The sequence below is a fragment of the Heloderma suspectum genome, chromosome 1 (assembly GCF_057233095.1).
Source record: "Heloderma suspectum isolate Gila_16-S chromosome 1, 16-S_ref, whole genome shotgun sequence".
NCBI classification, from domain to species: domain Eukaryota; kingdom Metazoa; phylum Chordata; class Lepidosauria; order Squamata; family Helodermatidae; genus Heloderma; species Heloderma suspectum.
Window position 1 is genome coordinate 140389672 of NC_139458.1, and position 20022 is coordinate 140409693.

At 44.7% G+C, this 20022-nt stretch overlaps 1 protein-coding gene across 1 annotated transcript; it reads left to right on the forward strand.

The window, feature by feature from the left end:
- The first annotated feature begins 1585 nt into the window (after nt 1–1585).
- CABP4 (calcium binding protein 4) lies at nt 1586–18878 on the forward strand. Its single transcript, XM_084829235.1, has 6 exons — nt 1586–1819; nt 7725–7755; nt 9817–9960; nt 14505–14614; nt 17960–18107; nt 18850–18878. The coding sequence occupies exons 1-6, from the start codon at nt 1586–1588 to the stop codon at nt 18876–18878; spliced, it is 696 nt and encodes a 231-aa protein (XP_084685361.1).
- The last annotated feature ends 1144 nt before the right edge of the window (nt 18879–20022 follow it).

Sequence of the window (20022 nt, forward strand, 5' to 3'; positions counted from 1 at the left end):
GAGTCGGACACGACTTAACGACTGAACAACAAATTTTTCAGACATTTTTGGGAAGTGGGCACAACTGAGTTTCCTGGGAATCAAAAATGATACATGAACCTTCCTGGCTGAGACAATGTTTCAAATGCTTTGGGGATGTCCTGAAAAATCAGATGATCACCACCCGCTAAAAACACCCAGCCACCTGTATTAGTGTATTTAAGATGGTGGTGAGCCTCACATCCAAAATCGACAAGTTGCTACCGTCAGCCTTTCATGTTGAAAAAGCTCTCATACCTCAGTCTTGTATTAAACCTCAAAAAATCGCAAATTATATTTTGGAACAATTTAGAAGTAAGGCAGGATATGGCATGCTGGCTGGGGATGGTGGGAGTTGGAAGCCAAGTTGGGGAAGGTGGGACTATAGTAAAAAAAATAATGCATTGCTTCTTATTGGATGGCCTCAAACCCCACAACTGTCTGATTGGTTAAGGGAAATCTGGGAGGCAGCTTTATTGCTTAAAATGGCATATTTCCTAAGGAGTCAGCAAGATCCACAAACAAATTCATAAAAAATGGTCTCTCTTCAAAAACTTTTGGAATAATACATATAATATAATTTTATCCTATGTAGTTTTCTGTATGGTTTACTTATTTAACTGTTGTGTTTGAACTTTTAAGTATTTGCTTTGTTCAAATTGTATTTATACTGTATTGTTACTTTTTCATACAAAAATAAACCTCAGAGATTGCAAATTATAATTGGAACATGCTAGAAGTAAGGCAAGAACTGATCAAAACAATATAGATATATTCATGAAAGAGGATGTTTTTGCATGGGAGAGGTTACGTGGAAGATCAGCTATGGGCCAATGCATATTTATTTATTATTATTACATTTATATCCCTCTTTTTTTTCCTCTTGCAAGGAACCCAAGGTAACTTACATAGTCCTCCTCCTGTCCATTTTATCCTCACAATGACTCTGTGGGCTAAGTTAGGCTGAGAGTCAGTGACTGGCCCAAAGTCACCAGTGGCCAAGCGGGGACTAGAACCCAGATCTCCCAACTCCCATTCTAACACTCTAACCTCTATACCCCACCACATATGAAAGATATAGGGCATGGGATCATTCTGGGCATGGTAAGGAGTCACATTACACTGGCCATCCCATGGCGCATCTCATCTATCCCAGTATTGCTACCCCTGACAGGCAGCACATCTGGAACCTAATTCTTCCCCCACCTCAGCCAAAGTTGTCTTTCTCAGTTCTGCTGCTTGAGAATACTTAACTGGAGCTGGCTGGCTCATGGCATGCCTGAGGCGCTGTGCCTATCAAAATACATGCTTTGCCATTAGGTTTCAGCCCCTCCCACATGGGAACTATAGAGCGGGGGAGCTTTGTGGCAGAAGCCATGGGTGAGGACAGCTCTAAGGGGCTAAAGCCAACACTAGTATCTCTATAATAATCCCCACTAATTGGCTTCCCCACCACCACCCTCTTCCTCCCTGGCAGTGGAGTATAAGAGGATTTCTTGACTTCTTCTTAAGCCCCCTTATTCTGAGTCTTCAAACGGTGCCCATCTCTGAGAGACACACCTGTCCCATGCCACACAAGCGGTCTGGGGAGGCAGAAGGCCTGGCCAAGGGCAAGGCAGAGGAAGGAGAGCAGCCCCGCAAAGAAGAAGCTGAGCCGAAGGGCAGCAAAAGTCCTGGCTCTGAATCACGACAAAGCTCCCAATCTGGCCATGGGCGCAAGCACAGCAAAAAGCATCAAGCTGACCCCCATGAAGCTGCCATCAAGGCCTATTCACCTTTCCTCAACACTGTCTTTGGCAAGGTGAGTCTATATCTGTGGAGGGAGGGACGGAGGGAGAAGTGGGCTGAGCAGTAAAATATCCTGTATTCTAATAGCGAACTTGTTCTCCGGGTGTGGATCTGTATGTAGCAAAAGCAGCAGCACCCACACACAAGAGGGAGGTATCAGTAGGAATTAAGCATGCCCCCAAGGGCAGAAGTACAAAAAAAAAGTTAGAAAGAAAAGGGCTGAACATGGTCAGTGGCCACTGAATGCTGCTGGATTGTTGAGGGGGTGGGGAACCAGAAGGTCAAGGGGTGGGGGTGGGAATAGAATGGAATGGATTATCCTGGAAGAGAGCATGGCTGGCTGGAACCATGGACAAGAGCCCTCCACACTACAACCTTTTGTTGCAGGTTTGACTTGTACGATATAGGAAAGAGAACAAGGTGAGTGGGGAAGTAAATGAGCTGGCAGGCCAAGGAAAGGCAGCGATGAAACAAGGCAAGGATGGATGGGTATGGAATACCATTAATTCATTAAATAATACATTTTAAAATGTGAATTAATTATATATTTTTTATTTTTACAATTAAAATGCCAGCAAAGTATTGAGCAGCTTTCCGGGGGCTGAGGGGAACAGACCCTGTTCATTCACTGTCATCTCTAAGCTCAGGCGGTGTGCAAATATAATATTGAAACAGATGTTGCAACAGATTTGTCTCTTCGGCGGTGAACATGGATTCCACCCACCTTTGCATTGTCAATGGCAGGCATACATACTAGCGACCTGAACACTGACTGGGTCAGTCATCAATCTTGTCCCCTCCCCTGCTATGCTTCAGGCAGGCTCTCCTAATATTTTATTTTTTTAAAGCACCATATGTTTAATGATTTATCATCTTCTTTTCTTTAAAGCACAAACAGTTATTTCAAGGGATGGTGGGCGCTGGGCTTCTGACATCACAAGCCCCAGCCGGTCCTTTGCTGTGCACAGCCGCTGGCTTTTGCTGCAAACTTGCGGAACCAGTTTCCCCTCAGCTTTTTGATCCTGGAGAGGAAATGGTTTGAGCAGGAGGGAGCTTGTGTGCGTCTGGAGCAGCCCTGCTGCTCAAAAGATGTGACATCTACATGCAGGCTTGCAGAGCCAGCATAGCACTCATGGAAGGTTGTTGGGTTTATTAAGAGAGCAATCCTACACACGTTTAGGCAAAAAAAGTCCTACAACCCCCAGCATTCCCCAGCCACTGTGTCTGGGGAACGCTGGGAGTTATAGAACTTTTTTTCTGTCCAAACATGTGTAGGATTGCCCCCAAGTGAGTGCGTTATCTTCAGACTGGAAGGGCTGCATTCCCAGAGTCAAGATACAGATGGAATGCCTAGACAGCAGGTCAAGATGGGCTGAAATTGACTCCTGCTTGAACCCAGTGATCTGTTACTGGGATTGCAGCCTGTACCCTGCCTGTTCCAAAGCAGCATCTCGCTACTGGGAAATAGATGCCTTTCCTGCATGCATTCTTTTTTTTTCTTTTTTTTTTAATCATCAGTATGTTTGTGGGGCATGCAGTCCCTTAGGGAGGCACCCTAGCTCAGAGTGCCAGCTTTGGATAAAGCACCAGGTTCAATCCTTGGCATCTCTAGTTAAAAGGATCAAGTAGCAGGCAGTGGGAAAGACCTCCGCTTGCCAGGGGCCCTGGTGAGCTGCCACCAGTCACAGCAGACAATGCTGTGCTACATGGACAAATACAGCCTGACCTAAGGCCGCTTTCTGTGTTGGATGACAATTCTGCTTGGAATCCCTCCTTCATCTATGCTGCACCTGGGAGTTCTCTCCCCTCCATCCCCCATTATAGTGGGGGCAATCCCCACTCCAAAATAAAAACAAAAGCACAAGCCCTGCAAGATACCAAAAAGGAAAAGAATTTGGATAGGCAGAGCTGGGGCACCACACATACATGTGCTCACGTATACACACACACACACACACCCCATCTGGGGAAGAGGAATAAATCTGGGCTAATTTACATTTTAATTTGTTTTTACATTTATAACTGGCCTATCAGCCCACTAGGACCCAGAAGGCCCTTGCAGCCTTACTTCCACTCCTCTGCCTTGCCCTGACAAGGGGCCATGGACTGTATAGCTCCAATACGCCTATGTCCTAACACTGTGGGCCAGGCGAGTTGAACATCTTTCAGCCCGAGGGCCAAATTCCATTTCAGAGAAGCTCTTGGGAGCTGCATTCCATTGGTGGGTGTGGCCAAAGGCAAAAGAGGTGGGCCCCAAATACCAGCATATTTTAGCTTAAAGGTCTTACTGCCAATAACTAAGCTTTAAGCAGGGCTGGCCTTACCATTAAGCAGAGTGAGGTGGTTGCCTCAGGTGACAGATGCTGGGAGGAGGCAGCGAGGTGTTGGAGGAGAGAGCTGTGTGCCAAGCAACTTGCCCTTTGCCCCTGTGCCAGCCTGCTGTCTTCAGGTGTGGTAGAGGATGCTTTCTTCAGCAGTGAAGAAAGATTCAACTGCCAGTCCAGTCAACTTTTGTACATGGGATGGGAGGCAGCGCCATCTTGTTCCTTGCCTCAGGAGGCAAAATCTCTTGAGCCGGCCCTGCCTTAAGAGCGACATTTCAACCTCTGAGAATGGGGGGGAAACTGCACAAAAGCCAGAAAACCACCAAAGGATTGGTTGTCAGGGGAAAGGGGTGGGGCCAGGGGAAGGGGCCATGGTCTTCTGGGGAACCTTGGAGGGCTGGATTGGGGCTCCAGGCCTGAGGTTCTCCACCCCTGCTGTAGGCAGAGCTGTCAAAAGGCGACCTGATTATTCTGTGCAGGTGCAACAAGCTATCAGCATTAGGGCAGAGGCCGACTGGGCTTCAGGAACCAGAGTGGGAACGGTGCTGGGCGCAGGACCCTCTTGGACTCACAGTGCCCATGGAGATGATCATCAGCCCTTCATGACATCCTTCCTGGCCCCTGCTTGATTAACTCATATAAATAGCCCGGGTCTGATGCCCTGCTGAGAGGCCAGGAAAGCCTATTAGCCAGAGCAGCAGGTGGGGAGAAGGGCTGGAGAAACAGTAGCCCTTGGGGGTTCCCCAAGGCTCCCTTCTGCTTGGGAGGGGCTTCCAGGAGCCTCCGTCGAGGGGGCCGTGGTGGGCAGGCAGCACCAGCACCTTCCGTTGGTTCTGTTCACATGAGGATGGTTGAGAAAGGGCTTGCAGAGCTGTGCTTGACCTCCAATCCTTTTAATCCAACCTTCAGCAGGTTAATTTTTGAAGGGATTTCTCACTGGGATGGAAGTTCTGAGCACTCGGGTCATTATGCAAGCTTCCCTCCCTGTTAATCAGCTTCCTTCAGAGAGATGGGACTTCTCCGAGGACACTGTCAGGGAATTATTTCTCTCACAATAAGACAAGTGAGGCCTGGAACGAAATGTTGCAGTCTATTCTTGCCCTCTAAAATGAGTGTTCCTGTTCAGGGTGCCAGCCAGAAAGCCATGCCCTTCTTTAGAATACTTCATTCTATTCCATCATCCACTGGTCCCCCACCCCCAATTTTCCAGTTTTCTTTTCACTGACACTCAATGTTCTGTGGCTACTGAGCATTCCCATTACCTCTTTGGGGGTTCTTTGCCCCCCTTATTTCTTTAAAGAGTTTTTGTACTTTTGTAAACCTTGGGGTTCTCCAGGGATATTGAAACCTCCCTCTTGTTTCTCAGTTGCCATGGTTTGGCTCCATTTCTGTTGGCACTCAACACCTGAGTTCACTATTAGAAGGATAAAGATCCTAAAAATAAATATTGACAAGTAGTGACTGGTTGGCTTAGTAGGAACGCTCATCAATACCACTTTATATCTAATGGGTTCCCACTGTATTATGATACAAATCCGAACCTATTTATTTTGGACAGAATTGTTGATGTTTTTCTCCAACCTTGTCTTTGTTATTCATTTTAATATGTTGTTAAGGAGCTCTGAAAACTGCTGTTGAACAGCACTATATGCATAAATACATATCAGGGTGTTTTTTTCCCCCTGAGGCTGATAATGGTTGGCTCTAATCCATCCTCTAGTTGGGGAATTAGCTGGCCCTGGAAAGGTGGAGTGAGGCAAGGGCTTTCCCTCTAGGTTTGGGGTGGCTGAAGCCAGTCATGGTTTTTAATCTTGTGCTGATGAAGTCCAAAATTATGGACACAGCAAATGTAAGGTGTGTATTTTTTTCCTGTTAAGCTGATTTTTTAAAAAATCAAATGCAAACTTTTAAAATGTGGGTGATCTGTTAACATTTGAACTGGTCTTGAAGCACTGTTTACATTCCACAGAAGTAAATTGCTGGTACTACCTTGTGAGCTCAGAAACTGAGTGCAGGTTCTGGACACTTGGACACCCAAACTTTTCCTGAAGGCAAAAGGCCACCTTTTCCCATATGAGCCTACCCAGGTTTTCAGGCTTTCAGGGGAGGCCCTTCTCTCAGTACCATCTCCATCAGACACCACCTCAGTGGCCACTCCCAAGCTCTTGAACTCCCTGCAGAGGGAGGCTAGGTTGGCTCCCTCTCTGTTGTCCTGTGGGGAGGCCAAAGACGTTTTTATTCAGGCATGCCTTTGTTTGGCATGTAAGCTGCTTTGCTGCTGAAGGGGGTTTTAATTGGTTGGTGCTGTTTCTTTTATTGTTGTGCTTTTTACTGTATTTTAAACATATTTGGGTTTGTTTTAATAAAGTTTTTGTTTTTAATCTGGATTTTATTGTTATCCGCCTCGAGCACCATTTTTTGGCAGAAAGGCAGGATATTAATTAATTAAATTCTGCTAACCCACACTCTGTGCTAGCTTACAGTGCAGTCCTAAATACGGCCGGGGAGGAATGAAGCAGTGGATCAACTGTTTCATCCCAAGCCCGGCTCGCTTGCTCTGGCCAGGTCAGAAGGTTATTTTAGATTCTCACCACCAGTGAAAGCAACGGGGATTAGGTATACCAGCTCCAGGCAGATCCAAAGCCGACTCCAACCCACCTTAGTCCCAGCCCCAGAATGCCTTGCACTTGCTTCCACTGGCAGTAGCAGTGCTGGCAGTTACTTTCTGTCCTCGGAGCAATCTGCAGACACAGTGGGGACTTCCAAGGTGGTGGAACCTCCCCACCACAGCAGAGGCTGGTGATAGGGCATCTCCCCTAATCTTAAGAACATAAGAAGAGCCCTGCTGGACCAGACCAAGGGTCCACTAGTCCAGCATTCTGTTCACACGGTGGCTAACCAGCTGCCCACAGGAAACCCCCAAGCAGGACATGAGTGCAACAGCACCTTCCTTCCCATATTCCCCAGCAACTGGTGTACACAGGCATAGTGCCTCTGATACTGGAGGGAGCATATAGCCATCAGGACTAGTAGCCATGGATAGCCTTCTCCTCCAATAATTTATCTAGCTCCCTTTTAAAGCCATCCAAATTGGTGGCCACCACTACGTCACATCTTGTAGTGGCAAATTCCATAGTTTGACTATCTGCTGTGTGAAGAAATGCTTCCTTTTATCTGTCCTGAATCTCCCACCAATCAGCTTCACAGGATGTCCCCAGGTTCTAGTATTTTGACAGCGGGAGAAAAATGTCCACGTTCTCCACACCATGCATAATTTTGTACACCTCTGTTATGTCTCCCTTTCCTCACCTTTCCTCCAAGCTAAACAATCCCAGCTGTTGTAACCTTCCATCACAGGGGAGGTGCTCCAGCCCCTTGATTTAACTCCCTCTAACACATTGGATCTGGGCATCAAGATTGCTCTTCCCAAAGTGATAAGAAATAAATAAATGTCTCTTAGAAGGTTCCCCCTCCATACTTTCATGCATCCACTTAACTCTGCTCATTTGGTAGTTCTGGATATCATAAGCAGAAGCCCTATGATGAGAAGCTGGGCTCTAACTCACTCTTCTCCTTTTCCCTCCTTTTTGCCAGGAGAGGGAGCTTTCCCCAGAGGAGCTGGATGGTGAGTTGGCATTGTTGTGGGAAGATGGTGGTGGGGAATTTGGATCCTCCTCCCTTCATGGGGTAGGAGAGGGGGAAATGAGGTACTCAGTTTCTCCATAAGAGGGCTAATTGCATTGCTCCCATCGCCTTTTCCTGTATCTCTCAGTCAGATGGCTTTTCAGTCTCCATTTTGGAAGAGGCTTAAGAGGATTTATATCAGAGCAACAACAACAAACAATTTTCCACAGTTGTGATTCAGTCAAATAATTGTTTATTTGGTTTTTATTTTAAATCACACACACAACATGAATCTCTATAAAAATCACATGTGGCTTGTATGTTATGTATTATTTCTTTTATTTCTGATTTCGTACTGAAACCTTCACCATCATTATTATGAGGACAAGGAAGTTGCGTTGGGGTAACAGGCGTAATAGGCATCTCTCTATTTCCTACCTACTCCTTCATTTCTCTGTCTTGCACCAAGGCCTATGCAAAGTAGGCCTATCTATGCGATAAATAAATAAATAGTTTTAAATCTGCATTTTAGATTCCTGCACTGCTGCTAGGTTTTATTGTGGTTGTATTGTTATATTGTGGTTTCAATGTTCTATATATTTTATATTGTTTTATTGCCATTTGGTTTTAATTTTTGTGAACCTCCCAGAGAGCTTCGGCTATTAGGCAGTATAGAAATGAAATGAAATGAAATTGAATGAATGAATAAATAATATTGACCTTCTTGACTGAATATCTAATTAAGAAGGTCAGTACTACAGGCATGTTTCCTTTACCCCACCGCCCAATTCTTTGCTGTCAAGCAACTGTAGCAAAATGTTTGCTCAGTAAAGGATGCTTGTTACCATTTTTTGGTGGCCCCAAAGCAGGGGTACTCCCAAATAGAGGGCTCCTAGCCAGCCGAGGCTGATGGCTCCAATTTTGGTGGGGCTGTGAATTCATTCTGGGTTTCAGTCTCAACTCTACAGGAGCTATCCCAGGTGCTGAACCTATTTGGGCATAGGTTTCAGCACCCTGGACAGCTTCCTTTAGAGTTCTGGCTGGTTCTGACTGAAACTCAGAATGATTCACAGCGCTAGCAAAAACAGAGCCACCTTCTAGTGCTACCAAGCAGAAGATCTTGTGCAGCTATTCCATCTTTTTTTCCTTCATGGCTTTTCCACAGTAAGAAAAAAGATGGAACAAGTGGCAGGAAAACACAATATTGGGTACACAAAAGCCTCCGAGTTCAGAGGTTTCTGTCTCGCGAGGGCTCAGCCCATAGGATTGTGCCCTTAATAATTAAAATCACCAAGAGTTGGAAAACAGGCTACCAATGCCTAAATGGCTATTATAATTCCTTATTATCCTACACTGCAATTTCCTTTGTCAGCATGGATATGACAAAAACACAATTACACTGTTTACAAAAGAAACCCCACCTTGCCCTTATGAATGTTGAGGCCAGCTTTCTGCATGTCTAGCAGCCCTTTGAAGAGCCATTGACTATAAAAGACTCCAGGGGTAGGGTGGCCACTCACACATCGCCAAAAAGAGAAAATGCATGACCAAAAAAGGGGATGCCAGTTTGCATAACATTTGTATATGCAAATATATATGCATAAGTCCAAATATAGAAACAATAAATATAATTTAACTAGAAATACAATACATGTCACCATAGCGGAGAAGACTGACAAGGTGACCTGTGCATCTGCGCAGTCTGCTGTCCTGGTACTATCTGTTGACGGGTAACTTAAAGGGCCCTGTTCTGCCATAGTTCTTTGATTTTAAACCAGACATGGACTGAACACCTTTTCAAACAGAGGACACCTTCAGATAAAGGACTGTCCTCTGACAGCTCTCCAAAATAGAGGACTGTCCTCTTTAAACTAGGACACCTGACCACCTTACAGGGGCCATGCTTGCTCTTTCTTTTGTCTCAGTTGTCCCTTCCAATACTGTGCATCTTTCCTGAATCCCTTCCCCGCCCACTGCGCCCCCCCCCCCCATCTAAGAAAGGAGGTCAAGGCAGGAATCTTTGTCTCGCACCTATAAAATGTCTTTGGGCCTTTCCTGGCAGAACTGGTAGATGCCTTCAAAGAGTTTGACACCGACCAGGACGGCTACATCAGTTGCAAGGAACTGGGGGGGTGCATGCGGACCATGGGCTACATGCCCACCGAGATGGAGCTGATCGAGATCTCCCAACACATCAAAATGCGCAGTGAGTGGGGTGTTTATGTTCTCCTTTCTCCCCCACCCCTTGCCTCCTGCCCCCAAGACTCATACCTAAAACCAGTCTCAGAAAGTTTCACTGGATCCTCCATAGCCCAAAGGCTTTGGGTGTGATGCTGTTCCCTTATTCCAGAACTGCATCATTTCCCATGACCCCTATTTACCAGGAATCGTCTCTATTTTCTGATATTTATTTTGGCTTGTATACAGATTTAGGCCTGTGCAACTGGGCTGATGAAAGCAGACTTCCCTGACCACTCCTCCCAGAGCAGCCCCTCCAGACCCCTGAAAATGCTGTACAAAGGTTTAGGGGACCCTGCTGAATGGGGTGAGCTGCAGGGCAGGGGGACGCCCCCCCCACAAATCAGGCAAAGGCACCTTCCATTAGCAGATCCCTTCTGTCCACAGAAGAGAGATCCTGGATTCAACCCACCATCTTTAGGGACAGCTTGAAAAATATATTTGTAATAACTCTTCATGTTTCAGCTTCATCCCCAGAGTCTCTAGATAGAAGTTCGGGGGGGGGGGGGAGGATGGATGGATGCATCTTGACTCTGTCCAGCATGCATGCATATAGATTGTGCATAAAAAGGTAAAGGTGTCCCCAGCCAGTCGTGTCCGACTCTAGGGTGCGGTGCTTATCCCCGTTTCTAAGCCGAAGAGCCAGCGCTGTCCGAAGACGCTTCCGTGGTCATGTGGCCGGCATGACTGAACACCGAGGTGCACGGAACGCTGTTACCTTTCCCGCCAAGGCGGTACCTATTTATCTACTTGCAATTTCTTGCTTTCGAGCTGCTAGGTTGGCAGGAGCTGGGACTGAAGACGGGAGCTCACTCTGTCACGCAGCACTCGGGTCTCGAACTGCTGAATTGCCGACCTTCCAGTTTGCAGTTCAGCATCTTAACCACTAAGCCACCGCGGCCCCTTGTGCATACGTGAACCAAACTGACATTTTTAATTATTATTATTTTATTACATTTATATCCTGCCTTTTTTCATCTTGCAAGATGAAAGTGGCTTACATGGTTGTCCTCCTCCTCTCCATTTTATCCTCACAACTACCCTGTGAGGTAGGTTAGACTGAGTGTCAGTGATTGGCCTGAAGTCACCCAGTAAGCTTCATGGCAAAGTGGGGACTAGAACCTGGGTCTCCTGAACCTCATTCCAACACTGTAACCACTACACCACACTGGCTCTCACATCATGAACCACTTGCCATTTCACAGACCATAGCTGATAAGATTCATTTTGAACAGCTAAGAATTATAACATTTTATAGAACAAACTAGTATCCTCCAGATGTTTTGAACAACAGCACCCATCAGTCCCAGCCAGTATGGCCAGTGGTCAAGAATTATGGGAGTTGTAGTCCAAAACATATGGAGGGCACTGGGTTGCCTACTCCTGTTATAGAACAGTTATGATTTTCTAGAACATTTATTTATTTTATTAGTAGTCCTTATATACTGCTTAATATAGTAAAATCTCTAAGCAGTTTACATACAAAAATTAAAAATCGGCGTTAAAAATACATATATATAATACAATGCTAAAAACATTTCGGCTTTCAACAAGTGTAAGATCAGGAGAAACAGTAAAAGAGATAGCAAAAAGGAGCAGCAGCATGATAATTATAAGCCAGGGAAAGCTTGTGTGAACAAGGACATTTTCAGGAGGCATTTAAAACACACCACTTTTTCCTCCATCTGAACCATCTGGGGTGTTTCAGAGTGTTGGCACCACTACTGAGAAGGCCCTGCTTTTGAGATGTTATGTGGAGACATTCCGTTGGTTGTGGAATGGCCAATAAGGCTGTTCTGTGACATATTTAATCAAAATAATTAGTTTATAAAGACATATTTATAAACCAATAAAGACATATTTAACTATACAAAATAAAGACATGAAATAACCAAAAGAACAAACGTCCACTTAGCTTTTGAATAATATGACCAGACCCAAGCTATTGCTGAATGATTCTTTCTTCTGATTTTGTCTAAATACAGAATGACAGTACTCTGCTTCCTTCCTGTAGCCACTTATAGACAGTAAAGTTACTGAGGGCGCAATCCTATGCATGTTTAGACAGAGGAAAGGTCTACAACTCCCAGCATTCCCCAGGCAGCAATGCTGGGAGTTGTAGGCCTTTTCTCTGTCTAAACATGCATAGGATTGCACCTTAAACATGTTTGAGTTGCAGTCATTCTGTAAAAAGTGCAACCAGACTTGCTGTAAAAATTCTGTAAAATTTCCTTAAATTTCTTTCTTAAAAGTAAATTATTATGGTAAATTCATTAACCCCCACCCCTCTGATTCAGAAGAAGCCCCAGGACAGGCTAGGAGAAGAGCTTTCAGCAATGTGGAATAGTGTGGAGATGAGCTCCTCAGGCAATGAAATTCAGTGTGAGAATAGGGATATTAAAAGTATTTAAGAGTATCCCTATGTACATCTATGACATTTTAGAGAGCATGAAACTGGATTCAGAGCTCTCCATTGTATTCCCTCCTACCATATATCCATGAAGCCATTTGACTACTTTATAGGAAGGTAGCATCTATGTCTTTGTCTTCTTCTTCATCTTCTTCTTTTTTAAATATATTTTTATTGATTTTATCTTTATAAACACTACCAAAATTACCAATAACCTACTCAGTACTTCAATTCTCATCCATACAATATTTTAGTTAGAACATCGTAATAACAGAAAGAGAAGAAAGGCAAAAAGAAAAATAAACTCCAACATCTCCCAACCTCCAATGGTAAAAAACTATATCTATTATACAATCTTACGATTTAGTAAAATAATCTTTTATATCAACGCAACAGTTCTACACTTCATTCCCAAAAGCCTGAATATTAGTAATAATAATAATCAAAAAGAGACAGTATAGTATTGTATAATAATAAAATTTAAGATAAATCTTCAACAGTCAATAATATTTTATACTAGATATTTTGTCTATTTTAAAATATAAAATAGAAGAAGATACATAAAGAGAAAGAGAAAGAAAAAATAATAAAAAAGAATACATAAAGATAAACAAATACATATAAAATCATTTCTTCTGAGTCAGCCTAGATCATGAAAGCTACACACAAGCAGTTAACAGTACTTGTTTAGAAATTCGATTTCATGGAATTGTGACAGAGTTCTCATACATTTTAACATTCAACCAAGCCTTCGCCATTTCATGATTCGTAAACTTCTTCATCTGGTCTTCAGACACAATACAAAGTGTAGCAGGTTATTTTAAGTAATATTGTAAGTTCATTTGTTCTGCTAGATCCTTTACTTTGTGATAAATTGCCTTCTTTTATTCGCCACTTCTTTGATGTAATCTGGGAACAGCATAATTTTATCCTGTTTCCAGGAAAGGCTTCCAGCTTGCTTTGCCATTTTCAGGATATAACACTTTGTGGAGACTTTTACAAATTGAACTACAGTTGTATAATCATTCCCTTTAGGATTTGGCACACAAAATGCCTCCTCAGTATCAAGAGAATAATCAGAGGATATAGAAAGTATCTCATGCAAAAGTTTATCCACAAAGGTAGACAATTTCACATCATTAGACAAGCTTTTAATCCCCACTATACGTACGCTGGCTCTCTTCGTATAGGCCTCCAATTGAGAGATTCTGTCAGATATATTTTTACAAATAACTTGTGTCGTAGTTTCATTTCTTGCCACTTGGTCTTCAAGTTCATTAATTTTGGACTCAATTTTTTTCTGTGATGCATTAATTAAATCCACGGCTCTCTGCATCTCAGTGATGGAATTTTGAATTAAGTCCAGCCTTTGAAGTAGTCCTGAAAATTGCGAAGATAGGGTTTTCATCATCGTAAATAATTCTGCTAAATCTTCTGTTTTCGGCACCTTTGACACAGAAGTTGTGGGAGGTGTTGAAGCAAGCCCTTTTCGCCTCCTCAGTTCAGCCATCGTTTTCTCCAATAAATCTTATAGGTCCTCAGATGATCTCAAATATTGTTCAAAGTTCTTAAATCGTCTCTCATAGGTTGCTGATTTTTCTTGCAGGATATATTGTTATGGAACATGCCAGCCTGTTTTCTCCTATAAAACAGGAGTCTCATTACAGCTTTTCGCGTTGGTACAGCCCTGGGGGAAACCCTGGCATCCAGCTCCTCCACTATCACATGGGGGTTACCTTACTCCAGGCAAAAATCCAGAGCTATTTGGCTTGCCCCCCGCTTTCATTTCTAGGGGGGAGATGAAAAGGTTTTTCAACCTTTTAAAAAGCTGTCTGAGAAAGCTCCCACAGAGAGTCCGTGGAAGCTGCCAGGACTACATTGGTCCCAAACCGGAAGTCGTCTTCTTCGTCTTCTTCATAACAATAACAACATTCCTATGTCTCCCAAAGGTGCTTCTAAAACTGCAATCCTATATGCACCTACCTGGGAGTAAGCCCCATTGAACTCAATGGGACTTACTTCTGAGAGTGCTCTGTCAGTCTGACTACCTTCTCTTCCCATTCTTTGGGAATCTGATCGTTTCTTGTTCTCTTTCCTCATAGTGGGTGGGCGTGTAGATTTTGAGGACTTTGTGGAGATGATGAGCCCAAAGCTACGTGAGGAAACAGCTCACATGGTGGGTGTGAGGGAGCTGAAAATCGCCTTCCGTGAGGTATGGTGGGGCAAACATGGATGGGAGGAACAAGGGATCTGTGATATTCCTCAGATGATATTTTATGTAATGCTTTATTTACACCTGCACATTATATTTCTATAATCCCTGCCACTGAGCTGAAATGCAACACACAGAAGAATGTAGACATGGCCGGGCCAGTGCCGAGAGCAGGAATGGTTGGGCACCTGCCGAGGGCCCACATCCCAGCAGGGGCCTACTGATAAGAGCCTCCTGGAATTGCTCCTCCTCTTCACCATTGCAATCTGCTTGTTCTCCTGCCCTGGTACAGACAGGTGGTGGTGAGAAGGAAGAGTACTAGATGCCACTGCCTACCTGCTCAAAGAGGATGAAGAGCTATAGCAGCTGGTAACAACAGCAATGAGAAGGTAGGCTCACTGAGGGAGGGGCCTTATTGAGGGTGTCCTGCCCAAAGGCCCTCAGAAACTGGAGCCAGCCCTGAGGCTTGGGCTAGAAGTGTGGGTGGAAACTAGCCAAGGAGCACAGCAGGCCTGGAACATGACCAAGATATTTGTGGTTGCCCTCTCCATTCACTACCAAAGGAGAGTGACATTGCGTAATAGTTAGTATGAAACCAACAGTATAGGTCAAAAAGGCAACTGATTCGCAGCAATACACAAAACAGGGTGACTGACCATGCAATCCTATACATGTCTACTCAGATGTAAGTCTCACTGCTTTCAGTGGAGTTTACTCCCAGGTTAGTGTGCATAGGATTGCAGCCTAAGTAACACAAACTATTATATGTGTGTGTGTGTGTTTTTAAACTGTGAGCTGCTTTGAGATATTACAGGGCTTGCAAAGCGACATGACAAATGTATTTTAGAAATAAATACAAACATTCTTTCAGTCACATCATGGTCTTGAAGTAACCTTGCTCTGTGTACAAAACATCCTTTTGCCACATTCTAGGGGGTGTCTCCACGACAATGGAAGGAGAAGCGAATGGTGGTTTAACTGAATTTTTCAAAGAGCCACGCAGGGCTCCACGAGCGAGCACACCACACCAGTATGTCACTTCATAGAACATACTTCCAGGTGGGATGGGGGGGTTGGAGTGAACATCATCGGACTGGCAGGGGCTGCTCAACCAGTAAGAGAGGCTCCCCCCCCATCCAGGCTCTCCCCCCGCTTTCTCCTTCGATAAAATCACTCTCTCCCCCCACCCACATTACTTACTCCCTTGAAGCAGCAATCATTACTGGAAGGAACACAGTGTTTTCCCTGCCCTGAAGCTGCGAACAATCTCCTTCTCTCCCTCCCCCACATTACTTACTCCCTTACTTCCTTAAAGCAACAGAGAACATAGGAACACAGTGTTCTCCCTGTTGGGTTGCAATCAATCAAAGCTTCAAAGCTTTGACATTAAGGCTCCTAAATGCGTTATTTTGATTCATGGGATCTCATTAACTTTGGGAATAGGCATTTCGAGAACAAGCCTCATTGACCACAATGGGAGTTACTTCTGAGTAGACACACATATGTTTGTGCTGGGAAAGAGGGATGGGAAACCAGCCCCCTTTCTAACCCGATGTGCAGGATCGGATGATCAAAGATGGAAGTAGTTACTTCCAAATGGCAATAAACCAAACAACCGAGAATCGCAGCATTGAGATTGTGCTTTACAGCCTGTAGGGACTTAGTGCTTTAAAATGTGCTATTTCGATTGAGGAGGATCTCTGTAAATTCTGAAGTGCACATTCAGGGAACAAGCCTCACACAATGGGAGTTACTTCTGAGTAGACACACATGTTTGTGTGGGAAACACAGGGGCGGGAAACACCCCTTGACTGGGGTCACAGTGAAAGGCATGCCCCTGGGCCATGCTAGCATACCTGAGGTCAATGCAGGGTTGGGGCACAGAACAGCTATACTGCGGAGAACCCAACTTAAGGAAAATAATAGACTATAAGCAGTCTCAGGAAATCTGGTTTTTCCACAATAAGCTCCGGGGTAGCTGCAGGATGGCCATGACGTCATGTATCCCTAACAACCTCCAAATGTAGCCAGCTCAGAGTAAGCTGCTCGTGGAGACACTCCCCTAGCCTTCAAAATGCCTCAGTCATAATCTTCCTTAATTTTGGTCAGATTGCTTGTAGCCATAGAATTGGAGGACAGTGGTAGCTGCACGGGGAGATACAGGCCACGTCCAATTGGCAACAATCTTCTTTTTCTGAATTTTGGGGGGATTTGGGGGATTGGTTCTGGCCCCACCCACTTTTGCCTTTGGCCCCATCCTGCACTGCAATGCAGCCCCCAAAACTTTATCTAGAATCAAATTCAACTCTCAGGCTGAAAAAGGTTCCACACCCTTGCCATAGTGGCTCCTCAGAATGGGAGAATTATGGTTGGCAAAATGGTTGATTACCTATGATGGATCTCTTGCTATATACTTAAACAACATGATGTAATTTGATGTATTAATTCAGTGCCCTGTGCTTTCCACCCATGTGAATAGCAACCCTTCTTGGCAGCTCAGTTCCTTAACTTTTGGCCTGTGTGGGGGATAGGAAGCAATGTTTGTGTTTTATGTAAGTTCCATTTTAAGCTCCACGACTGTTTAAAAAATCTGTAAGACGTTACAGATTTTTACAGCATTCTGTCCTAATGCTCTGTCTGTGATGTCCCTTCTTTGATCTTCTGGGTGCAGATATGATTATCTGACATTAGAGGCATCTGATACAACTTTGTTATGGTGGGAGGAAAACTTTTCAAACAAGGGCAAATTGTTAACTGTACCTTGGTGGGACTGCAAGCCACTGTGGTAGGCCTAGCATATAAAAGTGAGATTCAGGCTCCCTTCACAGCCACACACACCCAAGTGGTGTGAGAGCTCCTTTCCCTGGGGTGCAATCCCACACTGTTGCGGAGAGTATGTGGCTAAAGTAGCCACTCAAGTGGAGCCCATTGTATGGGTCTTTCCTACATGACTGGCCCCTCACCAGGAGACTGAATGCCAATTCGGCAGGAAAGACCCACGTGATTGTCCCCGGCCACATGGGTGCGTCATTCATGCATACAAAGGGCATGGGATCACATCATTGGGAAGTAGCTCCCGGTGGGTTCAGCCATAGATGGATATGTGAGAATGGGGTGCATGTGAAGGCAACCAAATCCAGTGTCAAATGCTTGTTGGGTTAGGACAGAGGAACAGAGATACAATGGGTTGAGCAGGATTGGGGAGTGCAGGTAGGCAGGAAAAGAGGAGGAGGAGGAAGGGGGAGCCTGGAGAATGGGAAGGGAAAATGGTGGCTGGAAAAGAAAGGAAGAAATTGCAGTGAAAGCTGTAGAGATAGGTCCTCACAAACGTCCTTCTCTCTGAAGTTTGACACAGATGGGGATGGGGCAATCAGCCAGTCAGAGCTTCGCCAGGCTGTGAATGTCCTCCTAGGCGAAGAACTCAAGGCCCATGAAGTGGATGAGATCCTGCAGGATGTTGATCTCAATGGGGATGGAAGAGTGGACTTCGATGGTGAGAGAACATAGCACAGTCCCTGTTATCCCTCCTTCCCTAAATCTTGCACATACCTACACCTGACTACAGTGTCCTGCCTCCACCCTACAAGGACTAGGGACTGACTCTCCATACACTGGGCCTCTTTTACACACACACACACATACACACACACACACCCCTACTTTTCCTCCTCTGCAGTCCATGTCTGCTGACTGTTCAGAGCACTGCCCCTGTTGTGCAAAGCCCATGCACACCTTGGATGTTTGCCATCCTGCATTCCTACCAAAGAGCTATGATGTTACCTGTGTCTCCCCTCTTCTACTCACATACACCTGCCTGTAGGGAAGGACAAATCTGTCTGTTTCATGTTCTATAAGCCTTGCATTTTTTCAAGCACAAGTTAGTTCAGTCCTGTTTCCTCATCAGTTTGCAGAGAATACTTTTCTTTTTAAAAATTCCACACAAAAACTCATACTTGCTCCCATGAACATTCACACGAATTTTTGTATGCCATTTTCCTGAATATATGTATGCATTTTTTCTGCAAGCAATTCTCTCCGATGTGCATATTTATGTACACTTTTTTTGGATTGAAGAACTGTATCGCAACATTCAGAGAAGTGCGAAAAAATGTGTTCTGGTTTTTGTATTACTTTGGGAAGTGCAAATCAGTTCATATCAAAACGCAAATCAAACAAACTTTCCCCCATGCCTGCTCCAGCTTGGCGACTGATTCTCCTCTTCCCACCTCTTTCAGAATTTGTGATGATGCTTTCATCCCGGTAACCAGATCCAGAGGGGCAGGGGCTGTCTTCTCATTTCCAGCATTACTGTCCTTTTTCAATAGCCAAAGGGAATGGGCTAATCATCCGATGGCTCTTCACCTCCTGAAGATAGTGGGACATCACTCACAGAAGGATGAATTCTCTTCCTCAAATCTGGATCCTTCACAGACTTCACTGAAAACTCATCTACATTTTTAATTCAACTGCCACATGGTGCAAGGTATCTCTGGGGTGCTGGGAAGCTGCCAGCTCTGTCCAAGGGGAACTTAGCCTGCCTTGTGGCAAATTGGCTAGGGCAGCCCTAAAGAATTCACCTGGCAGTCTTCCCTCCCTATTAACAGGAAGCACCCAAAAGCTCACACCAAATGCAGCTGGTCCTGGAGAAATCTCTCCGGGCATGGAAAATCACTCTCAATTATGGATCAAATCTAAAGGCCAGGAGATATTTCTATATCCAAGCTTTCTGCCTGATCTTGAGCTTCATCCATGAGCCCGGAATTCCTAGAGATTACCACTAAAGTTAGCGCAAAAGTTAATATTTCACTTCTCCCGGGGGTGTCGATGTTCTTCTGAACTGAATGGTGAAATACATATCTCACCAGGAGTAAAATTGATCAGTTAATGAAAGGCCTCTTTGCAGAGGCTTTAAGATGAAAGGAAAGGAACCCTGTGATCCCACCCACTAGACTACAGTTATTGGGATGTATCCTGTGCAGTTAATTCAGTTTGACAAAGATCAGATTTCCTCCTGGTGGTGAATAGATGGAGTGAGTCCACTCAAGAGGGCAATTCCTCTGGGCAGTCCATTGCATTGCTAAGTATTCCCACAAAATGTTAAATGCTCCCCAACTACATTGTTGAAGCCCCAACATCATAATTTTGTATCGTGCAGTGGTTTAAGCCGTAGTTCAGACCCTGGTCTCTCCTATGCCATGGCTGCACTAGTAGCTCTTTCCCCAAGCAAATGTTTTCCATCATGGATGGGACACAAAGAAGGGCTTCTCCACTTGAACTTAGCAACAAGGCTGATATGGGGAGTCCCTTAGGAATACTGGACCCAATCCACTGGGGCTTTCAGAGTCATCACCAACGCTTTGAATGGTGCACAGAAACCGAAAGAGAACCCCTGCAAATGCTGCAGGATT